General features: G+C 40.6%; 1 protein-coding gene across 10 annotated transcripts in view; it reads left to right on the top strand.

The window, feature by feature from the left end:
- Window positions 1–23,130, top strand: part of MYO9B (myosin IXB) — a 77,787-nt gene that overhangs the window by 37,289 nt on the left and 17,368 nt on the right. For 5 of the 10 annotated variants that reach the window (XM_073324211.1, XM_073324207.2, XM_073324209.2 and 2 more), the window contains 20 exons: window positions 1,086–1,185; window positions 2,086–2,186; window positions 2,539–2,668; window positions 3,186–3,275; window positions 3,748–3,864; window positions 4,230–4,364; window positions 7,078–7,199; window positions 7,812–7,953; window positions 8,224–8,419; window positions 9,047–9,122; window positions 11,132–11,182; window positions 12,257–12,346; window positions 14,915–14,954; window positions 15,615–15,737; window positions 16,795–16,875; window positions 18,766–18,876; window positions 19,674–19,796; window positions 20,551–20,700; window positions 20,790–20,956; window positions 21,479–22,438. In XM_073324211.1, coding sequence (XP_073180312.1) covers window positions 1,086–1,185; window positions 2,086–2,186; window positions 2,539–2,668; window positions 3,186–3,275; window positions 3,748–3,864; window positions 4,230–4,364; window positions 7,078–7,199; window positions 7,812–7,953; window positions 8,224–8,419; window positions 9,047–9,122; window positions 11,132–11,182; window positions 12,257–12,346; window positions 14,915–14,954; window positions 15,615–15,737; window positions 16,795–16,875; window positions 18,766–18,876; window positions 19,674–19,796; window positions 20,551–20,700; window positions 20,790–20,956; window positions 21,479–22,438 — 3,105 coding nt within the window. Of the gene's footprint in view, window positions 1–1,085; window positions 1,186–2,085; window positions 2,187–2,538; window positions 2,669–3,185; window positions 3,276–3,747; window positions 3,865–4,229; window positions 4,365–7,077; window positions 7,200–7,811; window positions 7,954–8,223; window positions 8,420–9,046; window positions 9,123–11,131; window positions 11,183–12,256; window positions 12,347–13,569; window positions 13,684–14,914; window positions 14,955–15,614; window positions 15,738–16,794; window positions 16,876–18,765; window positions 18,877–19,673; window positions 19,797–20,550; window positions 20,701–20,789; window positions 20,957–21,478; window positions 22,439–23,130 lie in introns of all 10 variants that reach the window. The other 5 variants (XM_073324214.1, XM_073324210.1, XM_073324217.2 and 2 more) reach the window with 3 other exon arrangements.

Here is a 23,130-nt window from a genome sequence, read left to right as displayed (position 1 = left end):
ATTCCACAATTGTCTAATTCTCCTGACAAGAGAGTAGATCACAATGAGAAGAGTTTGGGGTGAATTACTGGTTCATGTAGGCAGGTCATCGGCAGTTTGTGTAGCTGTCAAAAGGCTGGACTGCACCTGAATGAATACTGGCTAAATCTGTACTGATCAGTGCTCTCTAGAAATATACTCCTAGCATGATGGTTGCCAGTCCTGGTCAGATAACAAGGATTATTTAGAGTTATGAAAATAAATTTAGCTCAGTCATGTCATGGTGCCAGTATTTCTTAGAGCTAATAGACATTAAACGTTTTAAAGGTGACCCGCACAAAGTTGTTCACGAATTGGTTTGTTTGTTTTTTGTTTTTTGTTGTTTTTTTTTGCTGCTATGACTTATATAGAAGTCCTGAAGGTTTTCCAGAGAACTTCTCTGCTTGTTTGGGGTTTATTTTACCTTAAATATCTGTAGTATCAAGCCTGGTTTTGGTGGAAGAACTGTCTCGGATCACTTGTGAGCTGTATGATAATGGGAGTGGGAGTACAAAGACCTTCTTTATCCAACATGTTAACTAGTAGTTGAAGTTAAAATGCTGTTTCTTGACACTAGTTTTCCAGACATCATAAAAACAAAAAGGACGCCAGCCCAGTTCTTTTCCCTTTGCAAGTCACCTTTAAGCACCTTCCCTTTGTGCACTCGGACACTGCTACATACAAATGAATTTATGACAGTGGACCCAGAAGGAGGAAATACTTAAGCCATTTTGAGATTTCATATAAAGGTTTCTTCTTCTCGAACCAGTGCTGCTTATCTGGATGTACATTCTGGGAAAACAGATTATGCACTTTTACTTTTTCTAAGTAAATTCTCTACAATAGACGTACAATTCTTTATTTATTACTTTAATAATAAAGAACAAATGAGAGGATGAGTAATTTTCTTCCTTGGGATTTTTTTTCTAAACGCTGTGTGTGTCACTAATGATATGTAATGTAGTAATTATGGCAAAGGTGCCTTTTTATCCATTTGGAAGCATGTAAGGCTTAAAGAGAAACCAATATCATATCTTCATTAAGTAGAAATATGTTTCACTCTATAGGAACTACCATGTGTTTTATTATTTGTTACTTGGAGTCAGTGAGGAAGAACGTAAAGAATTTCACCTCAAGCAGCCTGAAGATTATTTCTACCTCAATCAGGTAAACGTTGGTACTCTGTGTGTAACTTCAGTGATGAAGATGCTGTGTCCCTCTTTGAGGTGTTGTAGTGATAAAGGACACCAGAGCAGAGAATATTTGTTTCCTCTTGTGTCCTGTGATGATTCTCTATGTAGAAACTAGTTCAAATGGCAAAGGTGGCTTTTTGACAAAACATTGCTTCTTAGCTATGCAGCAACATGAGCACCAACAGCACAAATCATGGTATGAACCACTCATTACTCTTCTCTCTGTGGATGAGATTTAACCCTCACCAAACTTGTCCATGCTTCAGTGGAATGCGTTGCCTAGGGAGGTGGTGGAATCTCCTTCCTTAGAAGTTTTTAAGGTCAGGCTTGACAAAGCCCTGGCTGGGATGATTTAATTGGGGATGGGTCCTGCTTTTGAGCAGGGGGTTGGACTAGATGACCTCCTGAGGTCCCTTCCAACCCTGATATTCTATGATTCTTTGTGGGCCCCATATTAGAGATCTCGGCAGGTCCTAAAGACGAACCTGTGAGCACCATATTGACATGTCATAAAATTCCCTTTGTAGAACGATTTTAGAGATGTTCTCAGCCTCAATATCAGTAATAAGACTGCACTTTCCATTTGAAGACTCAGGTGACTGTTGATTGTGCTTATAGCATCATTCAGCTGGAGAGTGGTTGGGGAAACAAGACGGAGTATGCATTTGAAGTAAGAGCTTAGTCTTGCAGTTGCTGTAAGAAAATTGAAATAAATGAAATTCTGGACTTTGCCAGAGCAAAACAAAAGTTGCTTCAGGCCTGCACTTTGGATGGTTCATCTTCCTTCATTAGAGTGCTTGCATAAGAGTTGTGCCAGCACCTCTGTTGTTCAGTGTGTTTATGTGAACTGAATTATTGTGGGGCTTTTCTGTAGCATAACTTGAAAATAGAAGACGGGGAAGATCTGCGCCATGATTTTGAAAGATTAAAACAAGCCATGGAGATGGTTGGCTTTCTTCCAGCAACTAAAAAACAGTAAGTAGAATTGTTTAGCCTCTTTCTGCAGACAGCAGGTTAGTGTTCATATATTGCAGGGAAATTGATGCGAAGTAGTCTGTATTGCTATCTGTGCTGTAAAAATGCATTATGAACAGAATGGTGTAGTGTGTGCTAATTTGTAAGACGTCAAAACTATATTTACTTTGCTAAGCCCATTACAAAACAGGGAAAGTAGAGGGCTACTTTTGTGGGCTGCTCTAGGCCAGTTGTGTTGTCCACATCTCTTCAAGTAGATGTGGCTGTGTTTCTGTTATGCATTCTGGCTGTATTAACCTGTTAACTTCAATTAGAACATTTAAAAAAAGTCACTATTGTTTTTATTCTTCAGGATCTTTTCAGTACTCTCAGCTATTCTTTACTTGGGCAACGTTACCTACAAGAAGAGAGCCACAGGTCGGGATGAAGGGTTGGAAGTGGGACCCCCAGAAGTATTGGACACCCTCTCTCAGCTTCTAAAGGTAGAGTTTTGCCATTAATGTGTTCCATAAACATTAAACCACTGTCACGGTCTGCCTCAATAACTTTTTGGGAGCATTTTGTTGCTCAAGTTCAGCATGCCCCAGAACTGGCATAGGAGTATTGTAGGGGTATCTTCTTGGGGAAGGGAGCCAGCTTGCTATACTGACTAGGAATGTGCACGCTGTGAGTGACTTTTTTGGGAATAGGGAGAGATAAAGGGGGTAAAATACAACCCAAAAGATGGGAATGGTAAAATCTGGTTACTCTGTTAGCTCTTCAGCTCGGTATCAGGAGCAGAGAAGTAGAGCTTAGCTTGTCAGCACTGGGGCCTTTCCACCACACAAATCAATCCTAACTGCATGTAAAACTTATTCAGCCACAGCTGTAGTTGTCCTAAGGGTTTGACTTGGGTATCTGAGGAATTAGTAACTACTGCTGTCACCATATTGCTGTTGGTCAGGTAGCTAACATTTAAGGTTGTCAGTAACTCTTGTTTTTCTTGCTTTTTGTGTGAAGGTCAAACGAGAAATTTTAGTGGAAGTACTGACAAAAAGAAAAACGGTGACTGCTAATGACAAACTTATCCTGCCATATAGTCTCAGTGAGGTGAGTGTCTAAAGGCATTAGAAGAAGGAACTTGGCCATTTACCTATAGCTGACCTGCATTGTGAATCTGTTGGTAAAAATGCTCGAACAGTTGTCTTGGGCTTTTCTTACTCTTTAAAATCACTAACGAGAAAATAGCCCCTGATTACATCTGAGCTGTGAATAACATGTGAATATCATGTTGTTGGATTGCTGTGGGATTTTTACTTCACTTAAATACATATTTTTAATAGACATGGCCAAAATCCCATTGTCAGCTGGTGGAAAAAGTTATGTATTATACATTTAGTGAGTCTATACAAATGAATGTTAAAATAAAAACAAATTAAACCAAAGCTAGGGCACTGAAAGCCCTTATACTGTGCCAGAGAAAGGTTCAACAGTGGAGTAATCTTATTTTTTCTGACACTGCACCACTGTAGGAAAGTCCTCATATTTCAGGCCAACTTAATGAACTGTTTTTTATCTGCAGGCTATAACAGCTCGTGATTCAATGGCAAAGTCACTGTACAGTGCCCTGTTTGACTGGATTGTTCTGCGAATTAATCATGCGCTTCTTAATAAGAAGGATATGGAAGAATCTGTTACAGTAAGTTCTTCACCAGAAATAATACCCTCTAAACTTAGCTCTTGCACTTGTGCACATAACGCTACCAAAGATCACCCAATAAGACATTAGGCTCAAATATCTGGAGTGAAATCCTGGCCCAGTTGAAGTTAGTGGTAATATTCTCAATGACTTCACTAGAGCTGGGATTTCAACATAGGTGTCATAAAGGCAACGATCTTCTATCATCTTGAAAAGTGTTTGTTAAAATTTTAAACATGTCAGTCATATTGGAATAGACACTATTACTCATGCTTAGTGCATGGTCAACAACCACGACTGTAATTGTATGATTAGCTCACTTTCACGATGGCCTATCTAACAGGGTTTCTGTATCATTTTCTTAGTGCTTGTCCATTGGTGTGCTCGATATATTTGGATTTGAAGATTTTGAAACCAACAGTTTTGAACAGTTCTGCATAAATTATGCAAATGAGCAGCTTCAGTATTACTTCAATCAACACATTTTCAAATTAGAACAGGTAAGAAAGCGCATGTTGAAGGAATGATCTCCCAGCAAAAGTTTAAGGATGGGATAATAAACCCTTTTATTCACATATTGATATGTCTTGCTTTATAAAGCACCTAACCATTGCAGAAAATTAAAAGTATCCCCTCTCCAAAAAGCTTACGCTGTAACATTATAGTTGTGAAACTATTTAGTTAAAAATCCTGTTTCAGGTCCTAGTTTATTTTGTGGAGTGTGTTTGTATTCTGGTAGAGGCCCCATTTGGGTACCAGGGTCCCATTGTACCAGGCACTGTACATGCACAACAGACAGCTGCGGCCTCCAAGAGCTCAGTCTAAATAGAAGATGGGCTACAACACCAGAATACAACCTAGATAAGGCGAGCACAAGATAACAATGAAACTAAGTTACAAATTTTGGGACTGAAAGTTCATCAACTTCCTGTAGCCAAAAAGGGAATTAGTTTGGAAAGGTTTGGCAAAGCAGTTGAGGTTCGTTTCAAATTATTTCATCCGTTCATAAATACTTTGATTTAGGTGCTTGTACCTGGGGTATCCTGTAGTGAATTAGTCTTAATCCAAGTTAAAATAGGTGGGTCATGCTTTTGGGTTTGTGCATATAGGGTGAAATTACCATTCTGGGGCATATGGCACTGGAGTCACACAATGTGCATTTATTTTATGGTACTGGATTCACATGTGTGCACTGGCATATTTTTATTAAATACGAGGTACCTGGTAAATGTAAAAAAAATCTGGCCGATATTCTGAGAGAATAAGAATGAGGAGATTCAAAGTGATGTTTCTCAGCATGTCCATAATTTGTTTACATTGCATGTAGATGTGAAGGCATTAAAAGCCATTATTATTACCATAGCAGGTAGGAGCCCTAGTCATGGACCAGGACCCTTCCCCCACCCGCCGTGCTAGGCTCTGAATAAACATAGAACAAAAGCCATATACAATAATAGTAAACCAGACTATGTATAAGCAAGAGGGTGTTTTATGGTTACCACAGAGAATGTAAACTTTTCTGTGTCTTTAACCTTTCTGTAACAACTTGGCTGGCAAGAAGTCTCTGTACAGGTGTTTCCTCAATTCCTGTGACTTCAGAAGCTAACTATATAAAACGGGGCTAGCCAGCTGTCTCCCTGTGGGTCCAGTTTCTTTATTAACTTGTATTTAACTGCAGTAAAGTGCTTGAGAGAAGTCTCATTTGTTTGCTCAATGGGATAATAGAGATTTATCTTTCTGTGCTCTGGCTTTAACTGGTTCTGGGTCTGGAACCAAAAATTATTAATCTTTCAGTTGTGAAATCTCTAGAGCACAGAAACAGAAATAGCATCCAATAATAAGGTACGCTGCATCTTCTGTTCTGCAATCTGGGAAAAACCTATCACTTTCCTCATTTTAAATGTCCTCATTAACACATTCAGTATTTAAAATATTCAGTATTTCTCATTGCTTCCCCCTCCAGAGAATGTACTTAATGCATGGATACATATCAATTACATGCTGTGTGTCCTGTAAAATCAGCTAGTGCACTTTGTGTGTGCATGGTATTTGATTTTACGTGTTTTGTGTGGTGCAGCATTCGAGATTACAATCTGGTCTTGTGTCCCTAGGCTTAGGCTTGTTGTTTCTTTGTTTTCTTGCTGCTGGCTTTAGAAAAAAACAAAAAACAAAAACTTTTCTAGATCATGACAAAATAATTTGTCCCATTGTCAATCTGCATGAGGGATAAATTGCTCTGTATTATGTATCTTATGAACAGTGTGTAAACAGCTCTAAGCAAAAAAGTAAAGGAAAAAGTTGCCCAAACGTAAGTAAACACAGCAGAGAGCCAGCAGCATAATAATTTAGGACAGGCATTGTTATCCAGACTAACCAGAGTAAATAGCTATATGCTGTTTTTGTTTTTCTAATTCTGTTTTCCCAAACAGCCTTAATCCTTAAGTAATTCATTTCTTGTATCTCTGTCTGCATGGGTTCCTTCGGGGATTCTTTGCATATCTTTTTTTGAGTAGGGACTTGTTCATAGAACTTAAATATCATTTTTTGTAGTGTATTGTGCATATAAATCAGAGTAGATAAATTGGACAGATTTAGTTCCACCCAATTGAAAGGATGCATTTTCTAACATCCATCATGTAGAAAGCACCTCCACTTCACATTCTGCTGCTTCTCTCTTTTTAAACATGTGGTTCTGTTTTTCACCAGGGTGTAAATACGTTACTCAGAATTGTAAGTGTATTATCTCCAAACCAGTTTGCCTCTGGCTTTCACAGCATAAAGAAAAGCTGGTTGTGGAGCTGGCACTGCAAGGTTGTTTGGCACAAACCTGTGTGGAGGTGTACTTTGCACAACTTTATCAATCAAAACTCCAAACCTTCTGAACCAAGGCAATGCTTACCGAAGGCAAGACATATCCACCATCGCCCTTAGAGAAATGGGTTCCATGTCTCACTCCCCAGTGTTTTGTAGGCCTGGTCTGCCTGGCTTACGGAGTTTACCATACAGAGATAGATTAATATTTTATTTAGAGAATCTATGCTTTAGTATCTATAAGTGAATTTTTTTTTTCTGGTTCTGACTGCCCCTGTATGAACTAACAAACTTGGAACCTGGCAGTATCTATCTAAGGAAGCCCTGATGTGGGATGCGTGTTTAGTTAGCAGGGCTTGACAGGCTGCTGTGGTGATATGGAAATTTTCTTGAGTTGCACAGGAGGAGTATCAAAGTGAAGGGATCGCTTGGCACAATATTGACTATACAGATAACGTGACCTGCATTCACTTAATCAGCAAGAAGCCCACTGGCCTCTTCTATCTGCTAGATGAAGAAAGCAAGTAAGTATCAAGTTTCTTCCTCAAGACTTGCTGTTTGTGTCATAAGGGAAAAGGTTATAAATAGATGAAGTTGATGGTTATGGTAGATAACAAATTAAGGGGAGGGAGGGATCTTTGTATGTACAGTGTACAGCTAAATCAGATTCCTTTCTGAGAAATTACGCCAGTATGTTGATGATCTTGAGTGCTGCTGTAAACGAAACTTGGAGTTTTCACTGTGTAATTATGGAGCTAGTATGAAGCACATACCTGTGGAATGTAATTATGAAAGTGCTGTAAGACATAGCTACTTAGTACCAGTTGTTACAAAGCTTGATAACGGAAGGGGTGTGTGAAATAACTATATGTACAATAGATGTTTCTAAATATTCTGCTTTGTTGTGGACTGCTTTCTGCTTAAAAGTTAACTCTGTAACTCAGCTCTCTAAGTGCCAAAGCGGGGATTATAAGCTGCTTACCCCTGTATAGGGCATAGTTATCCAGTTTGTCACTGCTAGTGATATCTCGGACTTGTACCAGCTCACACCTCTCTGTATGAGCAGGCTTACCTTCATTCATACTTGGAGTGCAAGAAGCTGATATTTCCCACTCTGTTTCCTACTTTGTCCTTAGCTTCCCACATGCCACCAGCCAGACACTACTTGCAAAGTTCAAGCAGCAGCATGAGGAGAATAAATTCTTTGTTGGGACACCAGTGAAGGAACCTGCTTTTATCATCCGGCACTTTGCCGGGAAAGTTAAATATCAGATAAAGGTATGTAGTAGATTTTGAATAGTCACCAAAGGCCCTTTCCTTTCCTTTTCCCTTTCCTATCCTACAATTCAGTATAAACAGAAAACTTGTTGGGTCTGGGTTAGACTTGGTGTGTCACTAGACTTAGATTAGTTTTTTTGTGAAAGTCTTGGAGTGAAGACCAAGACCATGTTAAGAATTATTCAGGCTGACATATCCCCTTAGTCAAACATAGTTCCATAGGAACCCTTTCTGATGTACTGTTTCGGGCCTGGTGATTCTGTTCTGCAGGATTTCCGAGAGAAGAACATGGATTACATGAGACCGGATATTGTTGCTTTGCTGCGAAGTAGTGACAGTGCCTACATTCGGGAGCTGATAGGAATGGACCCAGTGGCTGTGTTCCGCTGGGCTATTCTGCGGGCAGCAATTAGAGCGATGGCTGTCTTCGCAGAAGCAGGACGTCAAAGAGCCCAGAAAACTGCAGGTACTGAGCACACAGAAACCACTCTGGAAATATTTTTAAATACAAGCAGTTGCTGTTCTTTATATCAATAGATCTAACAGATTTACATCTGTAGGATAGAAAGTATTAAAGCTTAATGCTGAAGGGGCAACTGTGTCCTACAGTTTAAATAATTTGTCCAAGGCCAAGAAGGGCATAGATATTGTTATACCTGAGTTCAGAAGTCAGGAATTCCTGCCTTTAAGCCCTGTGTTATGGCTACACCCAGCATGAAAGCCTGTTGCCACCAGTGCATGCTTTAGAAACAGTGTGTGAAATATGATAAAATATTTTGTAAAGCTAGTTGTGATGCAGGCAATTCTAATGCATAGCAGGTATTGTCTGCCTGTCACTGATTATTTAATGGCATTTTGTCAGGCTTCCCAAGCCCCCACTGAGATCCCAGTTTTATAAACTAGATTATTTCATCTTTAATATTAATACTCAGTCTTAAGAGTTTTTTGAATAGATGAGTTTGCCAGCTGTAGTTGAAGCAAAACTTTAGACCCTCAGGTATATTTCTGCAGTTGTGATTGAAATGCTGTATGTTCCATTGTGTGAATAAATTTGTCAAAATTAACAAGCGCTGTCCTTTACTTTCCACAACAGGTGTGGTGCGTCACGGACCCCGGGTTCCTCTGGGAGAACTCCAGAGAGCAAACACACCAGTTGAAAAAGTTTATCGGTGAGAAACATATGCTTGGCCTCTAAATCAGAGCCATTTACACAGAACAATGGGCAGTATCCTAAGGATAGTAGGGAAGAGTTAATTTGCCCTGTGGGGAAGGGCCCTACACTGCCAGGCCATGTTGTCACTGCTATCCACACGCTTGGTTGACAATTCATTTATTTTTTCAGTATCTTGGCAATTGTGTTGAGTTCTTCCAGTTGTTGTTTTTATTAATAGGAAGTAGTACAAAAAATAGGAGATTCGCTAGATGAGGCATAATTGCTCTCTACTTAGTATGCTTAGGCTGTATAAATTGCGATGAGAGACTCAGAATAAGCTGTTCACTTGGAATATCTATCTTTAATTACCCTTCTTCTAAAATGTTCAGAGGCCAAGGATGCCTGAATAACGTTGAATGAATGTGCGTGGGCCTGTGGAAGAAGTGGGGTTTAGAAGGGATTTGGAAGAGGACAGTGGGGAGGATGCTGTGCTGTCATTGGGAATTACGGTAGAACCTCCGAGTTGTGAACACCAGAGTTACAAACCAACCGGTCAACCACACACTTCATTTGGTAGTGGATGTACACAGCAGCAAGAGACGGGAAAAACAAGCCAAAAAAAAGCGCCAGTACAGTACTGTGTTAAACGTAAACTAGAATGTTAAAAACAGAAAAAATAAAGGGAAGTTTAGAAAAAAAGATTTCATAAGATAAAGAAACTCTTTGCTTGTTTCATTTAAATGTCATTTAAATTGTTAAAATCAGAATTTTTCTTCTGCATAGTAAAGTTTCAAAGCTGTATTAAGTCAATGTTCAGATGTAAACTTTTGAAAGAACAACTATAACGTTGTGTTCAGAGTTACGAACATTTCAGAGTTACAAACAACCTCCATTTCCCCCATGTGTGCGTAATGCTGAGGTTCTACTATAGCTTCATGCATAGAGAGCAGCATGGAGAAAAGGAACAGAGGGAACGTTGCCTTGTTGTGAAGGATTCAGTAAACAAGATCCAAGGTGTTGGGCAGGGAACCTAGATGAGTTTTGTTACTTATACACAGTAGCACCCTCCATTTGCTAGCCACTTTCCAGACACTGTGGAAGATGCAGTCCCTGCACCTCTGAGCATGCAGTCTAATTATTTGTGTTACAGTAGTGCCTAGAGGCTTCAATTAAGGATTAGGGTCCTCTTGTACTAGGTACTATAGAAATATCTAAATAAGACAGTCCTTGACCCAGGGATTTGGCAGCATAGGATACCGATGTGATGCAAAAGTACACTGTGAAGAAAACTGGAGCTGTCTATATGCTCTCTCTTGTCTAGATATCACTTCTGTGTCAACTTTCTCTCATTCTGTTACTGCTATGGAATTTTAAGATTTTGCTTTCTGGAACATATCCACTTTTCCTACTTGTTCCCAATTTGAAGTATTAATCCAGATATTATCCAATTTCCCAGCCTCTGGCTGGGATACCAGAAAAGTCTTTTTTCAGATGGAAATAAGGAGCAGATAAACGCATATATTCTACTTTACTTGAAATGCTCTGAAGAAAGGAAGGAAAATAAAGATCTGTCTGCGTGTAAGAAAGAATTGTTTATAAAGTCTTTTTAAGGAGATGCTCCAGCTGGTTGTTAAATAAGAAACAGTGCTACCGAATATCACTGATGTAAACTCTGAACCTAGCCTTACCACTAAGTTTCTAAACTCTCCATCTGTAATTACTGTATGTTGCTTTCTATGTTGTACATTCTTTCCTGTGCTGTTGGACCCTGAAAACTGAAGAATCCATACAAGTCCCCATACTTTTGAAGCCTTTATTTCTAGGAGTATGGCAGTGATCACTGAAAATGCAGTGGTTGGGAGCAGGGAGATTCCTTACAGAGCTAGTTCTGATCATTCCTCTGTCTCTGCATATTTACCTTTCCATACAATATTTAGGTTCTATACATGGTTCTGTGGATGAAGGGAAAGCAGTGGATGTATTGTTTCTTGACTTTAGCAAAGCTTTTGACACTGTCTCCCACAGTATTCTTGACAGCAAGTTAAAGAAGTATGGGCTGGATGAATGCACTATAAGGTGGGTAGAAAGTTGGCTAGATTGTCGGGCTCAATGGATAGTGATTAATGGCTCCATTTCTAGTTGGCAGCCGGTGTCAAGTGGAGTGCCCCAGGAGTCGGTCCTGGGGCCGGTTTTGTTCAATAACTTCATAAATGATCTGGAGGATGGTGTGGATTGCACTCTCAGCAAATTTGCGGATGATACTAAACTGGGAGGAGTGGTAGATACGCTGGAGGGCAGGGATAGGATACAGAGGGACCTGGACAAATTGGAGGATTGGGTCAAAAGAAATCTGATGAGGTTCAATAAGGATAAGTGCAGGGTCCTGCACTTAGGACGGAAGAACCCAATGCACAGCTACAGACTAGGGACCGAATGGCTAGGCAGCAGTTCTGCGGAAAAGGACCTAGGGGTGACAGTGGACGAGAAGCTGGATATGAGTCAGCAGTGTGCCCTTGTTGCCAAGAAGGCCAATGGCATTTTGGGATGTATAAGTAGGGGCATAGCGAGCAGATCGAGGGACGTGATCGTCCCCCTCTATTCGACATTGGTGAGGCCTCATCTGGAGTACTGTGTCCAGTTTTGGGCCCCACACCACAAGAAGGATGTGGATAAATTGGAGAGAGTCCAGCGAAGGGCAACAAAAATGATTAGGGGTCTGGAACACACGACTTATGAGGAGAGGCTGAGGGAACTGGGATTGTTTAGTCTGCAGAAGAGAAGAATGAGGAGGGATTTGATAGCTGCTTTCAACTACCTGAGAGGTGGTTCCAGAGAGGATGGTTCTAGACTATTCTCAGTGGTAGAAGAGGACAGGACAAGGAGTAATGGTCTCAAATTGCAGTGGGGGAGGTTTAGATTGGATATTAGGAAAAACTTTTTCACTAGGAGGGTGGTGAAACACTGGAATGCGCTACCTAGGGAGGTGGTAGAATTTCCTTCCTTAGAAGTTTTTAAGGTCAGGCTTGACAAAGCCCTGGCTGGGATGATTTAATTGGGGATTGGTCCTGCTTTGAGCAGGGGGTTGGACTAGATGACCTCCTGAGGTCCCTTCCAACCCTGATATTCTATGATTGTATGTTCCTTTTGCAGCTGCTCAGTGCTTGATTTCTCATTTGATTGCTCTGAGGATTTCGATATAAATGCTTTTGAAGACATCATTGCTTTTTATGAAAGCAAGAAGTAAGTAGAAGTGAGAAGACTTTGTAGTTGGAGACCAGGGAGGCACATTCCTGGGCAGATGCACCTTCTGAGCATGGTCAGGGCAGAAATCAAGCCTCAGAGAGTGTTACACATCCTAAAATAACTGGTTCATAGCAAATTGGACACTTTCAGCCAAGCGCAAGTGAAGTCCACACTGAACTCTTAGTAGGCCAATAAAACTGATCAGCCATAGTGTCACTCATTTCCTTTAGATATTTTAATGAAAAAAAAATTAACAGCTTTCTTAAAAAGAACTGCCAAAGGAACTAGAGACAATGAATGAATACCTTTTTTAAAAATGGTTGGTGCTGCTTCACTGAGCAGCTTAGAATGGCGATGGCATTTTATGGTCAGAAGTGACTTCTTACACTTCTGTTATATTTTTGGTTTGTGCCTCTCTGGAAAGTAAAGAAGGTAAGTTTTTTGCCAAGATGTGACACTCCCAAGCATGGTGCATGGTTAAACTGATTGATTGAACCACTAATTAGAGACCATCCCAGGCTGACTTTTAAAAGCTAAACATGAGTTTAAAAAAATAACTTCAACTGGAAATGGGAGAAGTAAAACTTCACTTTGATGCAGTTTCAAGTAATCCTGCAACATCTAGCTTTCTGGTCTACTTCTTCATGAGATTGTGCTAAGCAGACATACTGTAACATTCAGACATATTGAAGCTATTCAAAGAAATATTTATATTTATTGCTAGATTAAGTGCAAAAAAGTCTCAAATATTGTCTCTAAAGACCATTCAAATAGCACACAGAATAGCTTCTTTGCACATGTTAAGCTATTTAAAATTGTATTTCTCTACAAGGGAGGAATTCCCACTTTTGGGTCATTTTGCTCCTAGCTAGTTGTTTGCAGAGTTTTCCTTGGACATCGCATTAAGGACTTGTTGACTGTGTTGACTTCTATTGGTGAAAAGCTGTGATCCTCAGTGCATTCAGAATTGATGACCCAAAAGCGTGCATCAAATGGACACTAGGCCTAGAAAATAACTTGACACTTGACCCTGATATTTAAAACATGGAGGCACTAATTGATATGTCAAGCCAGCACTTTCTCTTCCAGAAATGTTCATGTTTAGGGAAAAGTAGCCTTGGATGGACCTGCTGTTTAGAACATACTGGGTGATGGGACTTCCTTTTTATCTCCTTGTTTTCTCCCTCATGGCTGTCTTTGTCTGGCTGTGGATCGTTTAGTGACTTGCATGACCAAATCATCAAGAGCATAAAAGGACTTCCCTGGCAGGGTGAAGATCCCTGTAGGCTGCTTCGGTCACTCAGTCGACTTCAGCAACCTCACTTCCATTTTCTGTGAGTTTTGGTGCTCTGGGCATTGCTTTGCAAGTGTAACAATAATGAAGCAGTTATTACAGTCCAGAACAAAATGGTTATTTTTGTGACAGTAGAGCAAGCCGCTCTTAAGATTAATTTAAACAAAACAGAAATTTTGAGCAAAATATTTCCTCTGTAAAAGTGCACTACCTGTAGTGGCTGCAGAGAATGTTACATTGCTTCCTTTGCACGAGCTAATGCTAAATTCTGCTTTTGATACCAACTGGCCTCCAAACACCAAATTGTATAGAAAATCAAGTTTCACAACATATAAGTACAATTTTTATAGTGAGGGTGCTGAGTGCCATTGAACCAAACTATAAATCCTGTATATGATGGAAATCGCTTTAAGGCATGGGGTGCAGCAGCCCCCCTAGTTCCAGCATCTGTGAAGATAAGGAAGTGAATAGTTTCCCAAAGTGCAGGACATAGGCTAACCATACATACATTCCTAGATCCAGTGTCTTTAACTGTCAGGTGTAATTATGTATGAAAATGAATCTATAATAGGTTGCATAATAAGGGGATATTAATTGCCTGACACTGATCTGGGACACACCTTACACCAAAGGGTTAACACTGCAGGAATTAGCAGGGAGTGAAATGCAGCCCCATTCCCGAGGGATTCGTTTTCCAATTCACTACCTCATTCCATTTGGTATCTTTGTGCCCTAGCCTAGGAAGTCCTGGAGATGATCCCATTAGTGAGGCCTCAGAATTCCTAACTGGCATGTGCTGTTCAGCTGTGAACAGCTCCCTGCTCTCACAGAGTGATGCTGGGACCACCAGAGATAGCCTTTTGGCAGTACATAAGTGTAATAAGGAGACTTCCAAAGACTGTACAGTTGGTTGTATAGACTAATAGCATGTGTTTTGTTTTTGTTTTTTTAAAGCAAATACAGCATATGCACCAATTAAAATTTCTCTAACAGCTGTGAATTTTATTTGTAGACAAAACATTTCCTTTTTGCTAGTACTGCAGGTATTGGAAATTGGCAAAACAGTCTCCTTGCAAAGTCGCTTGCAGTCCCTGCATTAATCAGTTATAAGGAACTCCTATGTATGCATGAACACCTCCTGAAGCTGTTGCACTCATTCTCTTCTGCTCTGCATCTTAGCATGGTCTAATTTGCAAGGCATGGCTAACACGCTGAACTAACAAAAATCATATTATGTATTGTTTCTTAAACAATCTTTAATATTTTAACAGGAAGAGTAGAGGTACCAAACAAAAGCAGATCATTCCCAAGGTAAATTTATTCAGCACATTTTATGATGTCTTGGTTTTGCAAGTAATGAATATGCATCGTGCGTCAGGAAAACTGTTCGAGAAGACAAAAAAGTGTTCATCTCCCTTTCACATCCAAAAGATGATTTTGCTGTATAGGTACAGTTTCTTCTTTTATCTGAAGAGTTACGGAAATATTTCTTGAATCCTCTTTCTGTAAAGTGATGTGCATGTAACTGGAAGGCTTATGGAATAGCTAAATATGTGGAGAAAGCACATTTCAGTGTTCCTAGAAGCCAGGAACACTCTTTTCTAGATACTACATCTGAGGTAAACCTACTGAATTCTGGAGCTCAAGTAGAGTTCACAGATCATCTGTGACTCATCCAGGCAGTGGAGACTAGTTGTGGATGAACCTACCTGCATTAGGATATGGGAGGAGATGGCACATGTGCAGAGCCACTGACTAGCCCACAAGGGGCAGAAGTATTGGGGGGAGGCTGTGTGTTTTCCTGTCCTTGAGGAAGAAATGGTTTTGGTATTTGGAAGAGAATGATTTAGGTTTAAAATAAAAATCATGAGATTCACTGAGGGCTTCAACCATTTTCCGTATTACAAGTGTGATCACAGTTTATATAGATGTATATTGACTGAGTGAAAACGGCAAATCTCTTTGTTCTAGAACTTGCTGGACTCCAAGTCTTTGAAGCTTATAGTGAGCATGACTCTGCATGATCGGACTACAAAATCCCTCTTACACTTACACAAAAAGAAGAAACCACCTAGCATAAGTGCACAGTTTCAGGTAAATGAGTGAACTGGAGAGAGATTGATATTTCAGCCTTCATAGAGGATCAGAAACCACTGCTATGCCATGGAGCATGCAGTGAGTGCACACCACTGAGGACCTATCCCTGAACAGATCTGACTTCTGGTTTATTTCCTAAACCTGTTTGCACATTCTCTATATAGATCTGGGGGTAGTGACCCCTCAGGGGGTCACAAGGTTATTACATGGGGGGTCACGAGCTGTCAGCCTCCACCCCAAACCCTGCTTTGTCTCCAGCATTTATAATGGTGTTAAATATATTAAAAAGTGTTTTTAATGTATAAGTGTGGGGGGGGGGGTCGCACTCAGAGGCTTGCTGTGTGAAAGGGGTCACCAGTACAAAAGCTTGAGAACCCCTGATATAGATGATCAGCTCATTCTCCTAGCTCTTATGCAATCTTCTGACACTTGTGGTCTGCCCTGTGTCACCAAAAAAATAGGACCTTCTGGCAGTCAGCACCCATGGGGTAGGCTGCACTAGGTCAGTCATAAGCTACACAATTAGTTGTTGCCATTGTTTGGAGTATCTCCAAGGATTAGAGGTGAAGGTGTCTTGATGTTTCTGCCAGAGAAAGGAAAAAACTAACACAAAAGAGATGAAATGGTGGCACCTAAGGCCCCCTATCAGATCAATTGTTGTTTGATTAGCCATAAGACTAGAGAGGCCTTGTACTCAGAGGAGAAAGGTCTGCTATTGCCAAAATATCATCATCATCATCAAACACACACAGTGTACTAAGGACCGTTGTGTCAACCAGAGTGACCACATTTGACAGCATCGCACCAGGTGGTATGAAGTTCCTAGATCTGGCTTTATCCTATGAACACCAATCTCTGGGCAGCCCCGTGGTCAGTGCCAGGTATGATCAGGGTGTGCACCCCTTTGTGCGTTTGATGGAGAGTGAGAGCACAGTGTGTGTAGGGTGTTTTTGTCCATTTGAACAACATGACTGAAGAACATTCAAAGCTATTGCTAAAGGCAACTCAAAATAGTGATATTTGAAGAATGAGTGTATTGAATGTCTCATTCCAGAACTCCCTCAATAAATTACTGGAGACCCTGGGGAAAGCGGAGCCATTTTTCATCCGCTGCATCCGCTCCAATGCTGAGAAGGTAGGTCATTCTGCCTCCCAGAGCTAAGTTGGTCTGATTAGTGGATGTACAGAAAGGGCATCCCCATCAATGTACATTGTCAACATTTTAGATTTGACTTTGCTTTAAGGCAGCCTGCAACTAGCATGTGTAAAGGCAAATTGTGTTTTCTCTGATACTTGATAAAAATATAGTAGTGCATGAAATAATTCTTAGCCCTTTCTTCAGTTTTTGAAGAGAATGTAATGAAAGCAAGAGACTCCTGTGTGTTGTGGGGAGGGGTTCAATGACTGATGTCCTCCTCAAATGGCTTTTGTCAAAACAGCCACAGCAGCCCTCTTATAAAACTTGTGTCATCACAGCAAGCCTTGGGGATTATGGTTCTGGCAGGTTCAAGGGACTGGCAGCTAGTTCTAGCTCTACTCAGGTTTGGAGTTACAGGATGCAGTTACCATAAGAGAGCTGTTTGGTGGCATGTGTGGAATGAATTAGTGGGTCTCAGTACAGTTCTTTGTGGATAGATGTCTGCACCTCAGGAATGACCATTTTGGCGCTAGTTGCTCCGTTGTTCTACCAGAAGTACCAAGAAGAATGCAAAGATGAATAATAACAAACACAATTCTTTATATTATTTGGTTACTCTGGTTATTTTTTCTGCTATGCCACGTAAAGTGCTGTTGCTCTTCTGTCAAGTGGTAGCAGATGCTAGGGTCTTGCTGGTTGCTGATTTCTCCTCCTCCAAAGGGAAACCAATGTGGAGTCTGGGTACTTTCTTATTGCAGCTTGTTCATTTACACTGTAGACACCAGTCCTCAAAGAGAGGAGGTCATAAACTGCATGTAGGTAATATGCTTATTCTGAAATCTTAGTCCAAACACCAATGTCCAATTTCCAGGAAGCAGTTCTGTCCCAAGAACTCTAGTTAGAGAAATAAAGGCAGAGAGCAAACTTCTCCAAGCTTCCTCAAAGAACCTACATCACAAAATTAACAGTATACAATAGAACCTCTGAGTTATGAACACCAGAGTTACAAACTGACCAGTCAACCACTCACCTCATTTGGAACTGGAAGCACACAATGGGGCAGCAGCACAGGCCCAAAAAAAAGGAAATACAGTACAGTACTCTGTATTCAATGTAAACTACTAAAAAATAAAGGGAAAGTTTAAAAAAAAATGACAAAGTAAGGAAACTTTCTATGCTTAATGACAGGTTTCAGAGTAGCAGCTGTGTTAGTCTGTATTTGCAAAAAGAAAAGGAGGACTTGTGGCACCTTAGAGACTAACAAATTTATTTGAACATAAGCTTTCGTGAGCTACAGCTCACTTCATTGGATGCATTCAGTGGAAGTGAGCTGTAGCTGATGAAAGCTTATGCGCAAATAAATTTGTTAGTCTCTAAGGTGCCACAAGTCCTCCTTTTTTTTTCTATGCTTGTTTCATTTTAATTAAGATGGTTAAAAGCAGCATTTTTCATCTGCATAGTAAAGTTTCAAAGCAGTATTAAGTCAATGTTCAGTTGCAAACTTTTGAAAGAACAACCATAACGTTTTGTTCAGAGTTACCAACATTTCAGTTACCAGCAACATCTCTTCCTGAGGTGTTCATAACTCTGAGGTTCTACTGTAGCATTTCTTTAAGAATTCTACACTGCTCACATGCTAAAAAGAACTTTAAAGATTGTATGTAATAGTGCCATTTTTTGACTCCTGCCATAAAAATACTGTCTCCAGCTGTGTGGATCTGAAGGGAAGAAATGTAAATATTTTGGGGTAGCGGGCTTTAGGTGAGTAGGAGAAAGGTGTCACTGACAGAAAATCAGTGTAAATTCTCAGTAAGAGATCTTGTCTTAGAGGAGATGGTGTAAATTGTGTCCTGTGTTTAGGTCTCTGTTGCCCTGTGTCTCTTTCAGAGGGAGCTATTCTTTGATGAGGGATTAGTGTTGCAGCAGTTGAGATACACTGGCATGTTGGAGACTGTGCGAATCCGAAGATCTGGTTACAGTGCCAAATATACGTTCCAGGTACTTGGGGTGCAGTGGGATCAAACCAGTATGATTTGGGAAGCATCTGCTTCTATTAAAAAAAAACAAAAAAAAAACACACCACTTATGAGACGCACAGGTGTCTTCAGCTGTGTGTCTCTATAATATATGCTGCTATGACCACTTGGACTCAGTTTCAATTTCTGTGCTAGGAAGTATCTGCTTAATCTAGCTCTGAAACCTCAGTGAAATGCTATCTAAAAGCATGTGTCATTAACTTAGACAGGTCCTGTATATGCTGACAAGGCACAATCTGAACTGCTCTGAGGTTTATCTGTGCTGTTCTAGTTATTGCATGTAGAGAATCTTAATGTCTCAGCTATGTATATGTCAATAGGCCTATCCCATTATAAAGTAATATACTTATAGCCTCTGCATATGGCAAATATACACACACCTCCATATACTAAGCATTAACTTGGATGTGAAACTGGAAGGAGCCAGCATTTTACAGGTTAAAAAATATTAGTGCAACTTTGGAATATTGATATTAGTAATATTAGTACTTCCTGAAATTAAGCTAAGTTATTTGGGCTGCAATGATTTGGAAGCTAGAGCTAGTTAGAACTCCAGACTCCTGAATTGTCTGCTAACTCTGGTCTCTCAAAAGAAAAGGAGTACTTGTGTTATAGCTATAGCTCACGAAAGCTTATGCTCAAATAAATTGGTTAGTCTCTAAGGTGCCACAAGTCCTCTTTTTCTTTTGCGAATACAGACTAACACGGCTGCTACTCTGAAATCTGGTTTCTCACTGTCTCTGTTTGTTACCGACTCAGGATTTCAAAGACCAGTTTCAAGTGTTACTACCCCAAAATGCTAAAGCCTCGAAGGAAGAGATCTCAGCTCATCTGAATAAACTGAAACTGGACAAAAACAACTACCAAATAGGAAAGACCAAGGTCTGTAAAATGTGTCCTCCACTTCAGCCCCTGTAAGAAACACTAATGTGCTGAGTCTGCACGTTTTGCTGGGAAATCCCAACATATATTTGAATTTCTTTCTTCTCCTATCCACAGAAAAATGAACTGTTTTAAAAATTTGACTCTGTCTTCTCCAGGATATCTCAATTGCTTGTAGCTCCTCCAATCCCTTATTAAGACAGCTAACGGCAGCATCCTGGACTTGGTGCAGGGCTGTACCCTGCAGCGACAGCCTTTATACTTTAAGAACATTGGCTCTGTGGACCATGAGCACCACTGGCTTTTATCACAAAGATCAGTGTTTCCATTTAGAAAGAGATTTGTGCTGCCTTCAGAGTAGTGTGTGGTGGAATCTGAACATGAGGGTTTAGTTAGTAAAACAGAATTTAAAATAGATTTTTGGGAGGAAGAATTCATGATGTTGGGCTTTACAAGTGAACCATATTCCCAGCCCTGTGTGGGACAGAATTGTGGCTATCTATCCTCCATTTATGTTTAATACCCAGAAAACTAGGAAATGGGATGGAAAAACTTATTAATGTATCAGATATAATGAACAGATGTTATGTGGCAGGAGGCAGCCATAGCTGTTTGAAAAATGAAATGCAATACTCTTATAACTTGAAAGCAAAGTATATGCATACCCAAGTATAGTATCCCTGGAATATATCCTTCTAAGAGGTGGAACAGTCTGGTAGTGATTAATGCTCATGTGACCTTTTTTACTGACTAGGTGTTTATGAAGGAGGCTGAACGACAGATGCTACAGGACACACTACATAAAGAAGTGATCAGGAAGATAGTTCTCCTTCAGAGCTGGCTCCGGATGGTTTTGGAGAGGAGACACTTTCTCAGAATGCGGCAGGCAACCATTACTCTGCAGGTATGTGTAACTTGATTTTAGTGTGAGCTGCAAATCTCTGCCAAAAACATTTCTGTGGTTGCCTCTGACCAATGAAATCTTGCTTCTAGACTTGTTGGCGTTCATACCGTATTAGGAGGGCATTGGAGAGGACTAACGCTGCCATTTACATTCAGTCGGTATGGCGAGGATACAGGGAGAGAGAATCCTACCATCAGCAGAGGAAGAGAATCTCCCTTTTGCAGGCTCTTGTCAGGGGACACCTACAGCGCAAGAGGTAAAGGAAAAGGAGTGATCTGGTTCAGCCAGGCCTAAATTCAGATACCGCTCAGGCTGTTTCAGAGCTAGCTTGCTATGGTTGCAGGAATGAATTCTTCATTATGGTGCATTGTCACCAGGTATTGGTAGAGCTAATCTGATCATGTGACCTTATGATATCTTAAGGTATCGTCCCTTAAGAAAGAAGAGTAAAAGCTGCATGTGGCCAGATTTAAACTGGGAAGTGACAGCCCAGGCACTGAGTTTTTGGGTTAAGCCAGAGTGCCCAAGCAGGCTACAATGGCAGCTTGCCCAATGTGCAAGGGTTGCACCGGTGTGGAGCAGGTTGTAGATGTCCTAATCATACTATAGAGCTGAAGCTTGCAGAGACTACAAAGCTCCAAGCAGCCATGCTGAGACTTCAAAATTGAAGATACCCACTGGTTGTACTCTGTGAGCCATATTTAACCCACACCCATGCTTCTTGCCCACTTCTGGGTTAAGCCTTTACACATGCTGTCTTTAATGTGTTTTAACCTAGATTTCAACAAATGATTGTGGAAAAGCAACAGGAAATGCAACAAGCTCAAGAGGGAGAGGCTAGTGTAAGCCCAGAAGATGGTAATGAACTGGCATTGGAGCAGTTGGATGTAAAACCTGAAATGCAGCCGGATCAAGGTGTTGAACAGATGGCAGCAGGAGTAGATGGAGCTCAGAATGATCGAGATGAAAAACTGAGCCAAGCTACTGAAAAGACCATTCCTTCTCAGAAGAGCATAACAGATGTCCATGAGAAGCTCACAAGCAGTCGGGAGAAACGGGAATCTCGCCGGCAAAGGGGTCTGGAACATAATAAATTACAGAATAAGCACGTCCTGTTCCCCTTAGAGGAGCAGTCTTTAGTATGTCATGAAGAAAAAACCTCTGAAAAGGAGACTCCAGAAACTGTCCAAGAGCCAAACAAATTCACGGCAGAAGACACAGTCCTTCCAAAAGGTACAGAGGAAGAGAGAATCTCAGTGGAAGAAAACAAAACCCCTTCAGACACACAGGTCCTAGGTGAAATACTGGACAGTGAGGTCTCCTTTCCCAAGCAATCCAATGACTCAAAACAGGAAATACTAGATAAGGATATTGATAAAGTGAAAATTCAAGAGAACCAAAAGAATCAAGTAAAAGGCAGCCAAAGCTTCACCTGTCCTGAAAGGCCGTCGGATCTCTCACTGAACGTTAAAAAGAATCTTGCTCCCACCAGAAGCTTTCAAACTGCAGATGAGAATTATGGAAATAAAAATAAACACCGAATCTTGAAGGTGGACAAAGATCTGGACAGCCCCCCCTCTTTCCAAATTCAGAGGTATCTGCATGACCCGGGAGAACTGAGGGACAAGCGGGAGAAATGGAAAGGAAAGAGGCAGTCAGAGGCTGGTCAGAATGATGTACTCAGCCAGTCTTTGGATGAAAGAAACCGAACTGGCCAATCCCCTCAGACCCTACTAGCGTAAGAACAGCTTTCCCAATTGCTTTGACGATTCTGTGGTCAGTAGCAGCTGGCTTTAGAGAAATCCATTATCAAAAATATTTAAAATAAAGGCTGGGAGGGGAGGAAGTATTGTGGCAGCCTGTTCACCTGGCCCCAGTGTGGGGTAAAGAAATTCTGTCTGTGCTTTAAAATTCCTGGGTTCTGAGGCCCTAATCCTGCAGTTAGATCCATGTGGATAAAACCTTGTACTCTTGCTGAGCTTCCTTGAAGCTAATGGGGTTTTCTAAAGGATCCAGTGCTGCTGTGTGGATCCAGTTTGAGGACTGAGGCCTTAGCAAGTACATTAGTACTTGCTGATTGTCTGCATCTCTCAAAGAACTTTCTTTCCTACATCACTGGATAAAATGTTGCTCCAAAATGGCCAATCTCTTCAGATCCCCAGCATTGGCTCCATGCTTATGGTAGACAAAATTTAAAGTAAAGAATCTTTGACTTTTAAATGTAAATATATTGGAAGAGTGGTGGATTACAATAATATGTGTCAATTAAGATTCTCCTACACAGGTTAAAATCAACAGGTGGGATTTTTTTAAAATGCTTAAATCTGAAGGATACTTCTCAGTAGGTTATAACTCTTTTATGGGAAGTAAGATTTTGTCCTGAACTATCTGACAATATGAACTTTGATTCTTAAAATATAAAATCTGGTT

The sequence above is a fragment of the Lepidochelys kempii genome, chromosome 25 (assembly GCF_965140285.1).
Source record: "Lepidochelys kempii isolate rLepKem1 chromosome 25, rLepKem1.hap1, whole genome shotgun sequence".
Taxonomy (NCBI): Eukaryota; Metazoa; Chordata; order Testudines; family Cheloniidae; genus Lepidochelys; species Lepidochelys kempii.
The sequence above is the reverse complement of the archived record's forward strand: the minus strand, read 5'-3'. Positions and strand labels throughout refer to the sequence as shown.